Source organism: Podarcis melisellensis (genome assembly GCF_964234715.1).
Source record: "Podarcis melisellensis genome assembly, chromosome: 8".
Classification (NCBI taxonomy): domain Eukaryota; kingdom Metazoa; phylum Chordata; class Lepidosauria; order Squamata; family Lacertidae; genus Podarcis; species Podarcis melisellensis.
In genome coordinates this window covers 19399352-19418194 of record NC_138540.1, presented here as the reverse complement: position 1 = coordinate 19418194, position 18843 = coordinate 19399352, and the positions used below count along the sequence as shown (strand labels likewise).

The window sequence follows — 18843 nt, the reverse complement described above, 5'->3', positions numbered from 1 at the left end:
AGGCTGCATGTACGCCATACATTTAAAGCACTCCCCCCCCACACTCAAATAATCCCAGGAAATATAGTTTGTCAAGGGTGCTGGGAACTTTAGCTTTTGAGGGGTAAACTACAGTTCCAAAGATTCTTTACAGGGGTGTGCATGCTTTAAATGTATGGTGCATGCACAGATTATCTTCTTTTAAAGCCACCCAAATCGGTGTCCATCACTATTCTTGTGGCAGTGAATTCCATAGTTAAACTACACACTGCGTAAAGAAGTGCTTTCTTTTGCCTGTCCTGAAACTTTCAACATTCGGCTTCATTGGAAGTTCTAGAGTTATATCAGTTACTGCTTTTCATGCTGTGTCAAAGCTGCAGGTGTTCACTCGTCATGTGTAGGAGGGCTGATTCCAGATCTACAGCTGTGATTTTCAGGACTCTCCCAAGTGATACCATTTGTACCTTTTTCCTGTTTAAAAACGCCAAAACAATGCTGGGGTGTACATAAGTTCCTGCTACCATATCAGAGCTGTGGCCTGAGGAGGCACAAACGTAACTTCAAAAGCAACAGCAACTGAGAACCATCTTATCATTTTAGGCTCTTGGTGGGCCCAGAGATCAGGGAAGAGCAAAGGCAGGACCAAGAATGGAATTTATTGCACATGCAAGCCTCAGACAGAAACATTTAACCTAAAGTTTCTCAGTGCTTAATTATCAAGGGTAACCTTTCATTAGCACAGTCACAGGCTGATGTGTTCCACTTTCTCTGCTGTAGAAGAACAAAGCTGTCCAAAAGGGTCAGAACCCATAATTAGAACATCATGTATACTCTGAGGTTCAGATACATGTGGCCACAAAAGTATACCACAGTGTTTCTTCATTAAATTCACAATTTTGGGTTATATGTGGAGGCACATGTCTCCACTCGTATACCTGAAAAGATTTGTGTAACAGTATGAACGACTGGGCTTCTGTATGGTTCTGGCAGGATCTCCTCTGAAGGCAAACAATTCTGCTGTGTCAGGAGTGACCAAATGACCACAATCACACCCAAAACAGAGCAGTTATCACATATGCACAGTGAAGGCTGATTAGGAGGAGAAAAGGCCACTGCAGTAAATCACACAGAGACACAGCAAGTAACCTCCTCTGTTGGTGAATCCTTTTTATAATTAATCACACATAATCCTATGCAAATCTACTCAAAAGAAAATCCCATTGAGTTCAATGGGGCTTTCTGGCACTTAAGTGGGTATATAGGATTATAAACTGACATATCGCAGTATAGATGTTTTGGAGTCCAAAACATCTGCAGGGCAGCACTTTGCTGAAGGCACCATATTCAGTGCTGGCAAAAGAAGTAAGAAAACATCTAGCTCTCTTTCAAGAGAATAACTTGGATTCATATTTTAAAACGGCCCCTTCCACCTGCTCCCACACACCCCAGCATGCTACTTATTTTGTGTGTTACTACAATCAGCCACACACCCAAATTTAATTAGACGCCCTTCTGGGCATTAAGTGGCAACCCAGATTTTCATCTTCCCCCACGTTCCCAGGCTTTCCAAGCCAACTCGCTTTACGCAAACCACCACCAACATCCTACTAACTCACTAAACCTGATTGCAGCTTCAGATTACTGTATGTCTCAATTGGAATAGCAGAAATCCGAGTAAGAATGGTTGGTGCGAATGGGTCTATAAAGTTTAGTTCCTGGATTGGTGCATCCCAGAAGCTCCATTGCCACATTTAAGCAGGCAATGGCAAGAATAGTGTGCCAATGAAAATGTAGGGGTGGTAGGAATTATTCCCGCAATGGGCCAGCCTTTGCCCTTTAATGTCTTCTGTGTTCGAGAACTCCTGAGGTGTAGAATAATTACACTGGGCAAATTGCACAGATACTATACAATCTTGTTCACATGGGATGATGAAATAATTGTGATTCATTCCAGAAACATCTTTTGCTTTGTCAGCCGGTTCTGCACGTCGTTTCTGCGTCTAGTTTCACAGTACAAATCCTGCATCCCCTGAAAGGCTCATTTTTGTTTTTCAATGATTCAACAGGCAAAAAGAATTGTGAACAGTATAGGCAAGTAAGTGGCTTAGTATCACTGACATACTCAAGAATCAAGAGCAGCAGGGCCCTCCCCTCACAATCAGTCCAAGATATACTAACTATTAGGCAAGATAAAAAAATGACATTTGTTTAAAATATTTGAATGTCTCAGGCTCAATCCCCAGTGCACCCAGCTAAGGCTGAGAAGGCACCCAGTCGAGCATCCCAGACAATTGTTGCCAGTCAGAGTTAGATGGACCCATCGTCAGGTCAGATCAGATCCACACAATACATTAAAAGTACATGGCACCCCCCCCCCGAAAATACTGGAAACTAATTTACCCCCCTGCCCAGAAGTACTGTTCCCATTTCCCAGGATTCTTTAGGGGAAGTCAAGTGCTTGAAATGCTTCCTATGTATCTTTACCAACTGGAAAGTTCTCAAGGCAGCTTACAATATATACAAAAAATACAAAAGTGAGAGATGTGAAGTGTTCTTAAAAATGAAATAAAAAAATGGTTCTGGAATTCTCACAAAATTCCAGTCAAGCTGAACCCTCACATCAGTAAAAACACCAAGTTGTCTTATGGCACCTTAAAGAGACTTCATAAATATATTAAAACACCTACTTTTGTGCATTCAAACAGTTTTGTCAGATGCTCAGACCACAAAAGCTTGTGCCACAATACCTTTGTTAAAAGGTGCCACAATACTCTTTTGATTGTTTTCATTGCAGGAGGCTTACGCAGTTAACCCTCTGGAAATCTTCTCATAATAGCACTACTTCTAGCAGTTTGCATCACAAATGGGTAAATAAACGGCGGAAAGAGGGGGGAATTCCAATATCAGTTGAGATAATTTATCTCAATTTGCCTAATGCAAATTGATCGCAGCAATATCTAATTCACACACAGAGAGAGGCACCTTCACACTAGGTAGTGTCTTAACTGGTGAATCATAACACCATCAGTGGAAATCTGAGGTCATTTCCTGCTCCATCACTTATCAGAATAACCCAGGCAGGGGGTAAAGAAAGACAATACCAAAGGTATGTGGGAAACAGATGAATAACCTCAAGCTCTCAATGTTAATATGTGAAGGCAGGGATGGGGAACCTGTGTGGACCTCCAGGTGTTGTTGGGCTGCAAAACTCCCATCAGCCTCAGCCAGCAGGGCCAATGGTCAGCGACGATGGAAGGCATACTCCAGCAAAAAAATCATTATTATTACATGCTGCCCATCTGGAAGGTCACAAACTGGCCACTCCTGCTGTATCACAGGGTATATAGTTCCATAATTTAACTACATGCTGTGTGAAAAAGCACTTTCTTTTGCCTGTCCTGAATCTTCCAGAATTCATCTAATAGGTTGTACCCGACTAAGGCCCCATAACTCTTTAAACAGGCATTGCCATTCCATCCAAGAAGCCTGGGAACTGTGTTTTGTTAAGGGCACTAAGAGGTGTGAGGAAATCCCCCATCGCCCTCACAGAACTACAGTTCCCAGAGTGGCTTAACAATTGATCCCTCTTCCCATGGAACTCTCGGAATTGTAGGTCTGTGAGGGAAACAGGGGGTCTCCTCACAACTCTCAGCACGCTATGGTTCTTGGGAACGACATAATTACTTAAAGTGATATATAAAGGTAAAGGACCCCTGACCATTAGGTCCAGTCGTGGCCGACTCTGGGGTTGCGACGCTCATCTCGCTTTATTGGCCGAGGGAGCCGGGGTACAGCTTCTGGGTCATGTGGCCAGCATGACTAAGCCGCTTAGCAGAGCAGCACACAGAAACGCCGTTTACCTTCCCGCCAGAGTGGTACCTATTTATCTACTTGCACTTTGATGTACTTTCAAACTGCTAGGTTGGCAGGAGCAGAGACCGAGCAACGGGAGCTCACCCCGTCGTGGGGATTCGAACCGCCGACCTTCTGATCGGCAAGTCCTAGGCTCTGTGGTTTAACCCACAGCGCTACCTGCGTCCCTAGTGATATAAGAGCACTTAAAATCTATTTTATTTATTTCATGTATGCACCGCTTGAGTGTAAAAAACAAACAAACCCTCAAAGCTGTTTTCAAAGAGATAAAACAATAAAATCAAGGGGGGGGGGACCACAGGCATACCTTTAAAAGCGCAAAAGTTAAAACGCTAAAACAGATTAAAATTACCTCAACCTTCTAAGCATTTGGGCGGGTTCATCAAAACAGGAATGTTTGCAGCAGGTGCCAAAAAGAGTACAGTGGAGACGCCCGTTTGATCTCAATAAGCAAGGAGTTCCTAAGTGTAGGGCATAGCCAAGATTTGGAGGGGCAGAACCTCAGTTAACTATGTATTTTTATTGATATTTTACTGATTTGGGGGGAGCTGCAACTTCCTCTCCCCTCCCCCCCAGCTATGCCCATGTGCTGCCGCACTAAACAATCAAGTTCTTACAAATGCAAAATGGGTATTACCGTATGTGGCACCTATAGACAACTGAAGTGGTTGAGTGGGCACATGTGTATGGCACAGTCCTACTCAGAGTAGACCTATTGAAATTCATTCCAGTGGTTTCACTTCTGAATAGGACTAGCGTTGAATACAATGAATGCAGAACTTGCTCACTGTACCAAAAATGTACAAAGCGCTAACCTCCTACACACACACACACACACACACACACACACACACACACACACATTAATGGAATATTATCAAGGGCCTTCAGGCAGAAGACATTTGGCTGGTGGCCTAAATAGGAAGAAACCAGAGTTTGGGGGTTTTTTCACTCCCTTTATCATCACTCAGCAGTATTTCCACCCCTCTGGGCTGTTTGTATTTCTCACAGACACTCATTCATGCCCCCCCACTGCTCCAAGCGGAGGTTTTGATCATTTTGGGTTTCTCTCAGCACCTCACACGAGAAAGAGAGAGAGAGAGAATTTTGAAGCCCAGTTCCTAGCTGGGGGCTGATCGAGCAAGACACGCACCGACATGTCTCGCTTTGCTCCGCCTCAGCTATAGGTGAGGCTAGTTAAAAATTACCGTAAACTCCCTCAGACCTTAGCTAGAACGGAGAATCCAATGACTTATACTTTAATCACCACGGATGGCCACCATGTCAACTTTGGACAGGCTATTGCGTCACAAGGGGTGGGGGCTCTGAATTAAGCGTCTCCTTGAAGACATATTTTTTAAAAAGTGTGGTGGAGATAACAAATATTATCTAAACTTCTCTTCCTTCCTCAGAGTCAATGTTGTTTTTGCCCCAGGGCATGCGCCACTGTGCTTGGGAAATGCAGCAAGACAGGAAGTGGTTGACATTGGTCAAGGCACCCAACTGCTATGGGCCCGAATTTCTGCCTTTGCCAAAGGTAATTCACTCTATCTTTCTCTGCCTCAGGCACACACAATATCACCTGATATTAAGAACCCTGTCATCCTTTCACAATCTCACTGATAGTATATATAACCCTCATATACGCAATTGTTTGTTACTGGTGGAGTTGCAGGTTTACTACAACTGCTGTAGCTAATGTGTGGCATGAGAGAGTCGACATGAGCACCAACATTAACTCCTCCATTACAGCACAATCGTATCGATTTTTCTCCAGAAGCAAGTCCCACTATTTTCGAGGGCCTTGGAGCAACTCCAGACTGATATTTTATTGCGGGTGCATTCTGCAATGTGTCATTGGTGTATTTATCCCCATTTATCAGTTGTTCTGCAACACTACAACATTATTGCTGTCTAGAGGGGCTATAGCGCAACAGACGTGTGATGAAAACTCATACAGAACATTTATGGAGTTAAAAGTTACAGGATTTCAGCAGAAAGGTACAGGAGTGGAAATGAAGCACTATGCCTGCCCCCAAACCTTTTGCAGACAGAAGCAGTATTTAATGTGGGATAGTGTAGGACTGCCCCAATAGCCTCGTGAGCACAAATAATCATAAACACAGAATAAAAAGGATGCCTGAATGAGCCTTTACAGGGTAAATGCACAGAAGATTGCAGCTATAGGCAATGTAAACCAGGCATAGGCTAACTCATCTCTCCAGATGTTTTGGGACTACAACTCCCATCATCCCTGACCACTGGTCCTGTTAGCTAGGGATGATGGGAGTTGTAGTCCCAAAACATCTGTAGGACCGAGTTTGCCTATGCCTGATATAAAACATCATTTGACCCATCATGGTACTCCATGTAAGTTATTCAAAATAAATGACCACCGTACTCTGGGCTATAGGCATCTGGCTGGCCACCGTGAGAATAGGATGCTGGACTAGATGGGCCATTGGCATAATCCAGGAGGGTCTTGTGTTCTTAACAGTGTGCACATGTGTGTTTATGCGTACATGCGTGCACATGTAAGTGGCCTACAACAACCAGCCACAACACTCTACAGATTAAGGTTAAGGGATGCAAGGCAGAATCCTTAATGATCTCATGACAGTATTTAAAAGACCGAAGTTCCTATTCAATTCACACATATTTATTTTTATTTGATAAAATGTATATATTGCTTAATAATAATAATAAACCCTCTAAGCAGTTTGCATAAAACAATATAAAATATCCATAAGAAAATATAGATAAAATCAAACTGTCAAAACAAGTAGACATATTAACATGGTCAAAATATAAATAAAGCCAACCAATTTCAAAACAGCAAATGTACATATCTGGGCAGGTTTGCCTAAACGTTTTTAGCAGGCGTCAAACACAGTATGGTATGTTAATGGGCAAGGAGACCAAAGACTAGGTGCCCCCCCATGCTGTATAATGTTATATACCTTGTAACATTATACAGCATTTGTGGCTGTGCAAGCAGGCACCTATGGAAGTAAAACTGTTCCTGAAGTGTTGAGGGGAGGTGGGTTATTGACTTGTGGGTTTTCCTCTCTTCCCCCCTTTTTTATTAGGTATTTTGTGCTTTTATGTTTTATTTTTAATGTCGCAAACCACTCAGAGATCTATGGATGAAAGGCAGCGTACAAATTTAATAAATAAATAAAACAAACATAAATATTTCAAGAGCAGCACCTTGAATTTGGCCCGGTAACAAACTGGCAACCAGTGGAGATCTTGGAACACGGGTGTAATATGCCAACAGGGTCTCTCACTCATTTTGAGAGCCTGCGTGGTACAGTAGTTGGGAGTGTTCGATCAGGACCTGGGAGACCACAGTTCAAATCCCAGTCATGAAACTCCCTGGGCCTGTAATTGTTTCTAAGCCTAACTTACCTCACAGAGTCGCTGTGAGGATAAAATGAAAGAGAGGCAGAACCATCTATACCACCTTGAGCTCCCTGGAGGAAAGATGGGATATAAATGCAATAAATAAATGTCCACCTCGGGCCCCACTTCCATCTGCATTATAGGCAGAGTACAGGCACCTCATTTTGAATGTTGTTGTGGAATTCCTGAGCAATCTATAGTATGTAAAGCTCTTTAAACTCTCTAAAGCACTATAGATGCTAATTATTGCATATAAATGCTACTCCTTTCAAAACATGTAAGCGTATCCCCACACAGCAAATTGATGGGGCTTTCAGCTCAAGCCATCTCTTAGCTTGGGATGGGTCTCACCCCTTTGAAGACGTTGACTATGGCCTACAAAACATGGAAATTAAAGACTCCAGGCAAAAGGCTACTTCATTGTGATGGCAGCGTCACCGTGTCACAGAAAAAAGCACTTCAGTGGGGCAGGAGAGGAGGCTGGACACATCTGCCTTGTGTGTGTACGAAAAGTAGTTCACCTAGTAGATTAACATCCACGTTGCATGTTTCAAGTGCATGATTTCCACCAAAGAAGGCTGGGAACTGAAGTTCGTCTCTCACAGAACTACAGTTCCCAGCACCCTTAATAAAATACATCACCCATGATTCTGTGGGGACGAAGCCATGTACTTTGAATATGCTCTAACTGCATGGAGTGGTTGTCTCTTGTGTGCATCCCACAAGGCCTAGCTCAATGCAGTGGCGTAGCGTGGGGGGTGCGGGAGGGCCGGGTGCAACATCTGGGGGGGGGACGCGCTCGCACTCGCAGCTCTCTGCCCCCTGCTAAAATCCAAGGGTTGGGGGGGGCGCAAATTACTTGCCTTGCCCCGGGTGCTGACAACCCACGCTATGCCACTGGCTCAATGTTTCCCCTAACAAAACAGACATTGGTAATATTTTTGCAAGGGCAGCGTTTACAGTCAAAGTGGAAAGAGAGCATTAAGGGAGGACAAACAAAACTGCTCCCAGCACAAATATGAGGGTGAGGGAAAAGGTGGCAGTAAAATCTACTTGTGAGTTTGATCCAACATTTCCAGAAGCCCTATCTGACCCTGCCTTGGCTTCTTGGCCATTGCAGTAAAGTGACTTTTTTGGGGGGGTGGGGGTGCGGCACTGCCGCTGATACAGCTACTTGGCCAAGGGCACAAGGGACCCTAGGTACGTCTCATGTGGAGCCATCTGTGTGCGTTACAGAATTACCAAGTTTTGCACCCTGGGAAGGATGAATCAGCCTAATCCATCAACTAGCTTCCTGCTTTCTCAAAAGAACAGGGAGAGCAGCACAATCCCTTCCTCCCCACCTTTTTCTAGTCATAACTCCAGATATACAGGTTGGTGACAGGGCTCTGTCACCATCTCCACCCAGGGAAATACAGCATGAGAACAAGCAAACATTCCTCAATGGAGAAGGGATCTGGGCTGCACACACACCTCTACACATTTAAAGCACACCCTCAAATACCAGGAACTGCAGTTTGTTAAAGGTGCTGGGAGTTGTAACTCTGTGAAGGTAAACTATGGTTCCCAGGATTCTTTTGTCTGGGTGAGGGGGAGTTTGCTTTAAATGTATACAGCCCTGATCCCCATTCTGAATTCTTGTTTAAAAAGGCTCAGGGCAGGGAAATATTGACTGTGGGCTGGCTAATTTGTTTTATTTTTTAATCATGGGTAATTAAAAGCTCTTGTGCGTCATGATGACAATAGCGGGCCCACTGGCTGGCCAGCAGTCATGCTGCAACTTTCACAGTGAAACAATTCTAAAGACTGTCATCCGTAGAAGAAGAACCCTGATAATTAAAATAAAGGTATGGTAATGATGATTATGGTGTTTTTAGACGTCCTAAAAGTCAGCTGTAGCTTTCCTCCTTAAGACCTCTGGGAACTGTAGTTTGACAAGGCTGTTAACTATCCTTAAAACAGACATGCCATTTCTTCCATTTCCAAAAACTCATTGGGGCACAGCATGAAAATCTGTTTAAACCAGGCTGGCTTAACTAGTTTAAACCAGACTGTGTTACAGCGTGCAGAAGCAATTTTATTTGCGGGTTGAGGATTTGTGCTTACAAATTGCATCTCCTCAGCCACAAACTCAGTGAGTGGCCTTGCTCAAGGCCCTATCACAACCTCAGTTTCTCCTCTGTAAACGGAATACAATAGTCACTTATCTCACCTCAGGATGTCCAAGATTAAAAGAGGGCCTGAAGACACACAAAACATTGGATAGCAGAAATGCCACCACCATTATTCAAATTAAGATCACCATAGATCTCAGAGCACTTACCTGGCCAGGAATATATTGGAGTATCTTGTCTGAAGTAACATCCCTCTCTTGTCCTGGTTCAAAACCAAAAAGGCTGGCTAGCTTTTTTTTGCTCTCTTGTCTGAAAAGCAATTAAAAAAAAAAAGAGTCAGGCGAGATCAAAGCAAGCAAACAAATCAAATCAGCAACGCATCAGGGTGGAATTAGCAACTTTTATCACAAGGCTTTTAAGTGTCCGGACCTAATGAACAGCTGGCCATCAATAACATTTAGGCTTAGCGAATTTCTCCTTGGCATTTTTTTTTTTTTGGCTTTGTTTCATTTGTCCTTCCACAAAGGAATGCTTCGTTCGTTCTCATTCCTCATCATGGATGGTCAAAGGATTCTGTCTTTCCCAAGGAGAGAGTTAAGGTAATCCTTTTTCTTCTTCACAGTTCTCTAAAAGAAATGAGGAATGCTCGCTCTCTCAGAACACATGAGTTTGAAGATGATGCAACTTTAACGTAAGTAGTATGAAAGCTCAATATTGTCTACACTAAGTGGCAGCAGCTCTCCAGGGTTTTCAGACATTTCCCCCCCAGCCTTCCTGGAGATGATGGGGATTGAAACAGGCCCCATGTTCTGCCTCAGAATCTCTTTCTCAAGGCCACTGTTGCAACTATCGCTGCAGGGCGCAAACACCCACACCCACACATGGATACCCCAAAACAAATAAGAATCTGCTGCATCAGGCCAGAGGCCTATCTAGTCCAGCATCCTGTTCTCACAGAGGCCAACCAGATGCCTATGGGAAGTCCAAAAGCAGGATCTGAGCACAACAGCACTGGTTTGTAAAAGTTACCTACGATAGCTAAATAAGTAAAAGTGATTTCTCTCCTACACACTACACCAACAAGCAAATCAGTGCAGCCCTAAAGGTTGTATCCAACCATGTCTTACACAGAGCAGACCCATTGAAATGAATTGACCTCCACACTCCAATTACTTCCAGTGTGCTGCTACCACTGATTTGGGAAGTAGTGTACATATGGTATTAGCCACCAAAAAGGTGAATGCACATAGTTTTCTCAAAGGAATCCTGGGAACTGTAGTTTGTTATGGATGTGGGGAATTGTAGTTCTGTTAGGAGGAAATTACAGTTATCAGGGTTTGAGGGGCAACAGTCCTGTACTTGAAATGGGTGTGCTTCGAAAGTATCGTGGTTCTACCCAACGTGTTCACAGCCTTAGTCATATTCACTAATTTCAGCAGAACTACTCTGAGTAAAGGCATAGCTTTAGAAACAATCCTAAGTCATTTTTGCTCCCTGATTAGGGCCCCACATAGCATTCCCCCTGGCTAAAACCAACAGTCTTGTTGCACCATTTAAATAACCATTCCTACCATCCCTGATTCTTCTTTCAAGGTGACACCAGCAGTGACTCAGACCCCATTAAAAGGCATTGTTGGTGCCCAGGTGCCAGCTGATGTCATGGAGGTATTCCCCTTTCCCCACCCACCCTCACTCTCAGTCAACATAGTTTCGGCTCTTGAAAGCAAATTACAACATTTTTGCTGCATGGTGATGGGTGTTTTTTGTTTTGTTTTGTTGTTCTTGTTTTATTCACATGCATCCTTCATGCTACTCCACACAGCAGAAGCAAATGCTTCTCTGTAAGGGGCTGTTGCATTCCTCATTTGCAAACAGGAGATTGTATTCTTAAACTTAAACACACACACACACACACACACACACGTATGCAGCCAGACACATCTTATGGGTACAGACTCCAGATCACTTAACACTGATTACTTGCCACTCAGCATATTTAAACCAGGGGTGAGGAAACTGCTGAACTCCAGATGTTGTTGGACTACAACTCCCATCTTCCCTAACCATTGGCCATGCTGGCTGGGGCTGATGGGAGTTGGAGACCGGCAACTTCTGGAGGGCCCCCCAATTCAATGTACTGTACTGGTTTTGACTTATAAGGACTTGAGTGGCTCAGGACCACAAAACCTCAAGGACTACCTCTCCCCCCCCCCCATGAACCAACCCAGACCCTGAGATCATCACCTGAGGCCCTTCTCAGTGTGCCTCCTCCTTGAAAGGTTCAGAGAGCGGCACCACAGGAATGGGCCTTTTCTGTGGTGGCTCCCCACTTGTGGAGTGCTCACCTGGTGCCTTCATTACATATCTTTAGATGCCAGGCAAAAAGCTTTCTCTATAACCAGGCCATTGGCTGATTAAACAATCTATGGCCTTTTAAAGGTGTTTGTAGGAGGTGGGGTTATTGGTTTTTTGCTTATTATTATTTATTGTTATGTTAAGTATTTAGTTTTTCAATTTAGTATTTTTATGCTGTAATCAGTCCTGTGACCTTCCACCCTTCTTCCCCAGCAATATGCCATCTCTAGTACTAGAACAGGGGTCTGCAACCTGCGGCTCCGGAGCCGCATGTGGCTCTTTTACACCTTTGCCGCGGCTCTGAGGCGGATACTAGCGAGGGGAGGAGCCGTATTGTGCGCCCCGACACTCCCCACTGTGGCGGGCGCTGTACTGGCTGTGACATCGCATGGGGGCGGTGTGTGCATTAGTCACGCACCGTCCCGACGTCGCCTTCCTGCCTGCCCGCCCGCTACATTGTAAGGGGCATGTACGCTGGTCACTGCATTGAAAGGGGGCATGTATGCTGGTCACTGTTTTGAAGGGGAGTGAAGAACACACACACACAAAAGGTAACTTGTTAATTTAACGTTTATTTCTATGAGGAGAAGTAATTCTGAGGGGTCAAACAAAGAAATAATAATAAAAAGTGACAAAAAAGTTATTTTTATAATGACGAGTTTTGCGGCTCCCAATTTTTTTTTCTTCGGAAACGGGTCGAAGTGGCTCTTTTTGTCTTAAAGGTTGCAGACCCCTGTACTAGAGGCAACATAGCCATTGTGGCTAGTAGCCCTGAGAGCGTTATCCTTCATGAAGTTATCTAATCCTCATCCAAGTTGGTGGCTATCACTACTCTCGTAGCAACAAATTCCAGTGAAATATGTGATGTGACAAGACAGTTGCCACTCCCCCAACATATATATTTTTAATTGAAAAAAACCCCAAAGACTACTGCAAACCCCATGTGTGAGCCTTTGTGTACACATATATTATTTCACTAATGTGAGCAATAGCTGTCAATTGACGTCTCCTGCTCCATTCATTTGTCAATATCTTTTTAAAGGTTTTCAACCTAGTGTCAGCTGCAGCATCTTGAGGCAGTGAGTTCCATAGGTTAATAATGCATCATTCAATGCATCTCTTGCAGTCACACCACGTTGTGTGCATGTAAATTTTGTGCCATTCCCTATACTTGAAGTGTATTCTGTGAGAGAATTCTGTCCTGTAAAGAACATTCAAACCATCCATTTGCTCTCTCTATTACTACTGTACTTTCACTTGAGTGCCACAGGTTGCAAACCTCCACACACACCCAAAAAATATTCAACCGGGGACCCCTTGTTTTCACATACCGTCTGGTAGCACTGATCAGCTAACTTGAGTAGCGTTACTTGCAACCCGAAACAAAACAGACAGGCCCAGCATCTGTTGCTAACCTTGAATTTTAGCAAAGCCCCCACCCCCAAACATCTCTTGGTAAAGCAAAGAAGCAAGGCAGAAATTTTAGAAAGAAAAAGAAACTCAATAGGAAAAGAGGCCTATTGATCTTAAGGGCAGACACTGATACCCCAAAATATGGTTACAAATACAAAACCACCTTAGCATATGTTCCATTTGTTGCATTTTGCAATATGTGTTAGTTTTCTTTGATGTGTCAGAACTTGTGGTTTGCAATGTCGCACCTCTTGCCAGGGATGCCCATGAAGTGCTAACTAGGGCAGGGCAAAGCTCTTACTTCCTGTGATATCCCATCATGCACTTCCCTCTTCCCTCTCCAGAAGGGAATTAAAGCCACATCAACAAAAGAGTTATATGAATTCTACGGAAGTCCATGAACTCTTTTGTTGATGATGCTTTAATTCCCTTCTGGAGAGGGAAGAGGGAAGTGCGTTGCTCCACTAATTCACAACCACTCATCTCGGCACCACCAAAACCTAACAACGTCAAGTGCTTCGCAGGTGGATACAATGTGCAATCATATTGGCATTTTCCACCCAAATGGCTTGATGGGCATTGGGAACACTGCCTGGACACACAGCATTTTCAGCATGCAACGTGATTTTGCATTTGCCCACAAATCCTCTGATTTTTCATGCAATCATAAGACGTTTAAGTCTGGATTTTGTATATAGGAAGTTGCCTTATACTAAGACCCTTGATCCATCTAGCTCAGTATCGTCCGCACTGACCGTCAGTGGCTCTTCAGGGTTTCAGAAGGGATATTCCCTGCTCTACCTGGAGATGTTGGGGATTGAAACTAGCACAAAATAGATGCTCCACCACGGAGCCACAGCCCTTTACACAATTACCAGCATCAGTTTCAGGTTTCCTGCCTGTAAGTTTACACCCACATAGACACCTAAAGAAAGAAATCCCAGGTGCCTGGTCATTTGGGCACTTAAAAATCCGAAAAAGGCACATCATCCCTGGATTGTTTTTCTAACCATGTTGGCACCAAGGAATTTGGCCTAGTTTTCCATTTCTCCTCCACATATACAGTCACTTAGTTTTACTGTGCAGATTCCATGTAATGCTAGATTTTGTCTGGTGGGAAGTGTGAGGTGTGAAAACCATGAGAATGGCAGGAGGCTCAACTACATCCCTTTTGTGTTGTCTTTTCCATTGCAAATCTGAGCTAGTTTTGTGAACTTATTATGAAATCTCCCTTTTTAAAGTGCTGTTATGAAGCCCTTCTGCTGCCACAAAGTTTTCAAACTTGATCGGTATCGAAGGTAGAACAGGAACAGAAAGCTTACAACAGGAGGTTCTGGTGTTCAGATAGACTAATCCACGTAAAGCCCACGCTTCAAATAGCATGACATTCCTACACAGAGGGTGGTTCTGTGCAGGGCTTATCAGCAATGATCGCATAATGTGCATGTTGTCCATTTTGCTGGGACAACTTCTAGAGGGGTAGCCACAGCAGACACAAAGACTTGGGCACCCTGAAGACTCAGATTTATTGGGGCATATGTTCTCAGAATTCATGCCCACTTGATGATGTGGGCTGTAGTCCACAACAGCTCACACTGCTATAAATTTGCGAGCCATTAAATGTGCCACAAGGCTCTAATTTCACTGGGTACACTGTACACAGCACACAGTGAAATCAGTTGTGTGCCACAATCTACATGCAGTGCTATCCGTGTAGGGAAACTATGGTAGAAGTAAGTTACTATTTCACTGGAGTTCTGAAACTGATTTCAATTATGTAGTGAAGTAATATATATATAAAAAATTAAACACCCTCGTCTTGTTCAAAACTCTTATTAGTTCCCTTGATTACACGCCATTTGCCAGTTTGGGGGCTCACCATGTTTCGAACAGAGAAATACACCTCCAAAATAGCAGTAAATATTTAGGATATAATTCCTAAGTGAGTCCTGAGGAAAGGGATGCCTTTCTAACACTGCCTATAAGCAAGGGAAAGTTTTATCGAGTGAGACTTTGAATTAAAAGTTCATTTGAAACGCTCGTCTTCCTAGAGACTATCTTAAACTACTGTTAAATGGCTATTGTTATTTTAACTAGACAAAAACACACTTACTGGAGAGCAAAGATTGCATACACACCATGTATTTAAAGCTGATTGTCCTCCCTGAAGAACCCTGGGAACTGTAGTTTAACAGTGCTGGAAAATGTAGTTCTGTGAAAGGTAAATTACTGGGAGGAGGGTTTGCTTTAAATTTATGCTGTGTGTTATTATGAGTTATTCTGCATAGGACTGCCCAGCACATTAACGTTTTGCAATCTAACTCGAACCTTTTAATTCTCAAGTGGGATATAATTTTTAAAACAATTCAATTAAACTGAAGCTGTCAGGGGTGCCACTCCAAAGGAAACAACCCCCCCCCCACACACACCCATTTAAAATAAAGGAACTGTTGTCTCTCCACACACACAAACACACACCAGACACCCGTCCTTTATTCCAAGAACTCCACCAAATTCTTTGCGTGCGATATGAGAAGTGTGGAGGTACTGTAACACTTGTCATGATAAATCTCAAGGAAACGGACATGCACACAGTGCCTGACTTTTCTTGGAGAAAGCGAGACCCAGCAAGGGAATTTTATTCCCAATGGGGCTTTCTTTTTAAGAGAACAAAACACGCAGACAGCAGCAGCACAGAAAACTTAAAAGGAAAGATTGCGGCGTACTCACTCTTTCCGAAGCGAGGGTTTCCTGGAGAAGGAGTATCGGAACCTGCCAGGTGCCTGGGGGACGCAAGCCATGTTCCCCATGTTTGAGAGCGACTTGTATAATCCAAGAAAGAGTTGCGAGGAGGGGGAAGAGAGGAGCAAAAAGGCAGGCAGGCTCAGGGAGCCCAGGCGTCGGAGCGTGTGAAGCCAGCGAGGAGGTGTGTGCTCTCTGAGTGTGTCATGCAGACACTTCCGTCTGCAGCGGTGACTCTTATGGGTGTGAGCTGGGAACTCTCAGCCATTTGGCCAAGGGCTGCTTTGTTGCTGGGTTCACTTCCCCTCCTAGTGGATCTGATCACACACACAGCATGAAGTGGGGAGTCCAGAAAGGAATTCTTTGTTGATTGTTGCTGCTGCTGCGTCTTTGCAGGTGAAACTAATTGCCTTTTAAAGAGGCAATTGGGAGAAACTCTTGCCATGTGTTGTGAGAGAGGGGATTATTGTAGGGTTGCCATATTTCAAAAAGTAAAATTCCTGACACCCGGAAATGCTTTTTTTAAAGGAAACCACCCAAATTGTTGAGCTTTTCCCAAAAATAGTAATTTTAAGCTTCTTTTTAGCTGTTTCCACTGCTTTTTCCATTGCATTGCTATACATCAAGATTTTCCCTGACATTTTGCCGAAAATTCCCCCAACACGCGAAAACCAGGACATGTCAGAAATTTTCCAGATGTTTGGCTAGCCTAGGATTATTGGTTTTTGTTTCTTCTTATTTATGTCTTTTGTGTTTTTAAAATTGTAATTTTATCTTGTGAACCGCCCTAAGATCCGCAGATGATAAGTGGTATACAAATTTTAATCATCACCCCCCTCCATGAAAAACTAGAGGTGTGTGTTACCATTACTAGTTTTCTCCTGTAGACAGCTAGGCCTGCTGAAATGTTCCGCCAAAAATTTTTAAATTTCTGGTTCATTTGTTTTTGGTCTGAGTTTAATAAAACTGGAAGCACAAGTCTGCTTTTCTTTATTTAGGATTGCAGTGAACTTTTATTCAGAGTAGAAAGACCTCATGAAATGAATAGATTTCAGTTAGTCCTGTCCATTAATTGGTCTACTCTGAGTAAAAGTTAATTGAGTTGCAGAGTTTTCCTGCAAGTTTATTTATTACATTTATCTCTCATCTTTCCTTCAAGGAGCTCAAGGTGGCACAGACACTTCTCCCCATTTCATCCTCACAACAAAACCCCTGTGAGGTAGGTCAAGCTGTGCGAAATTGCGACCGGCTTCATGGCTGGGTAGGTAAATTAGGTATACTGTAGAGCAGGCTTCCTCAACCTCGGCCCTCCAGATGTTTTTGGCCTACAACTCCCATGATCCCTAGCTAGCAGGACCATTGGTCTGGGATGATGGGAATTGTAGTCTCAAAACATCTGGAGGGCTGAGGTTGAGGAAGCCTGCTGTAGAGAATGCAGCAGACAGATTGCTGATGTTCTGGTTGAGAACATGTGACACCATTGGTAAAACAGCTGCACTGGCTGCTCCTCTGCTACCAAGCCAGGTTCATGGTCCCTGTATTAACTGACAAAGCCCTGAACAACTTAGGTCCAGGGTACCTCAGGAGTCGCCTGAACCCTCATATTCCCGCTCGATCACTGAGGTCACCTGCATGAGTGTTGCTGGTCGTTCCCAAGTTGGTCAGGCTAATTTGACAACAATGAGAAACTGTCTTGTGCAATATTCTGCCAGTAGAGATTCAGCAGGTGCCTTCTATGCCAGCTTTTAAACACCTGCTGAAAGCCTTTCTATTCCACCAGGCCTATGCAGGCAATTAAGAGTACTGATGTTTGTTTTTCCCTTCTTTGTTTTAAAATTGTTTTAAAGTTCGTAATGCATTTTCTGCATGGTTTTATTGCTGCAAACCACTTTGGTGTTTTTTTTTAATGATCTAGCAGTATACCTAATATTTTTATAATAAATAAATAAATAATGTGGATTTGAGATAAGGTCCCCACTCTTCCCTCATCCATAATACAAGAAATTGGGTAGTTTTGAAACAAATTGTTGGGGGATTTGTCTGTTTTATTTACTTTTACATTTACTTAAATGTAGTATAAGCACTGGTAACTGGGAAACACTGGCCTGCACACGCTGCAACAGACTTTGAAGAATATCACTGTGATCAACTCCCACCTGGAAACCTATGCCTCCACTTGTGGAAGGAGGTGTGGATCCAGAATTGGCCTCCACATTCACTTACGGACTTACTGTTAAGACCGTGTTCATGGAAGGCAATCTTACTTGGCTACAAGGAGTAAGAAGAAAGAAGAATGGGAAGCTGGACAAAGAAGAAAGAAGCTGGGAAGCTGGACAGCAGGACTCGAGTGCAACAGTCAATCTCCCTACCTGTGACTCCTAGCAGCTGGTATTCAGAGGCATACTGCCATCGCCTTCTAGGCTTCTCCAGGAATTTTCATCTCCTTCCTATAAAATATTAGGTCCCCCCAAATAGAGAGATGAATCAAAGCATAGGCAGCCTACCCCTCTCTGGCTGACTCACGCCAGTATCTCAATCCGCTGCGCCTCACTTCATAGAATCCATTAGGTCTACAAAAGTGTCTCAGTCCTGCTGTGTGAACTAGTTTCATAAGTGAACTGGGGGGAAAGGGGGAAGCTTTAGAGAAGCAAACAGATGTGAATGAAACACTTGGCCAAAAGGTTGTGTGATTCAATTTTCAAAGGGATTTCTGTAGAATGGAAACATCAGCAGGGATAGCTGAGGACAGCTGAGCCGGTGTATGGCTAGAGTTTTGGACCCGGACCTGGGAGACCAGGGTTCAAATCCCCACTCAGCCATGATGCTTGCTGGGTAACTTTGGGCCAGCCACAGTCTCTCAGGCTAACCTACCTCGTAGGGTTGTTGTGAGGATGCTATGAAGAGGGGGAGAACCATGCATGCCACCTTGAGCTCCTTGGAGGAAAAGGTGGAATAGAGAAGT

General features: G+C 43.7%; 1 protein-coding gene and 1 long non-coding RNA gene across 5 annotated transcripts in view; one reads left to right on the top strand and one right to left on the bottom strand.

Annotated features, from left to right (window-relative positions):
• Positions 1 to 16075, bottom strand: part of PLEKHN1 (pleckstrin homology domain containing N1) — a 56866-nt gene extending 40791 nt beyond the window's left edge. For both annotated transcript variants that reach the window (XM_081923600.1, XM_081923601.1), the window contains exons 1-2: positions 15870 to 16075; positions 9581 to 9680 (exon numbers count right to left, since the gene is read on the bottom strand). In XM_081923600.1, coding sequence (XP_081779726.1) covers positions 9581 to 9680; positions 15870 to 15949 — 180 coding nt within the window. In that variant the 5' untranslated portion in view covers positions 15950 to 16075. The remainder of the gene's footprint in view (positions 1 to 9580; positions 9681 to 15869) is intronic.
• Positions 5047 to 18843, top strand: part of LOC309376982 — a 54661-nt gene continuing 40864 nt past the window's right edge. Inside the window, exons 1-3 of one of the 3 annotated variants that reach the window (XR_014171333.1) lie at positions 5047 to 5389; positions 9994 to 10062; positions 17041 to 17100. This is a non-coding gene — a long non-coding RNA (uncharacterized lncRNA). The remainder of the gene's footprint in view (positions 5390 to 9993; positions 10063 to 17040; positions 17101 to 18843) is intronic. The other 2 variants (XR_014171331.1, XR_014171332.1) reach the window with 2 other exon arrangements.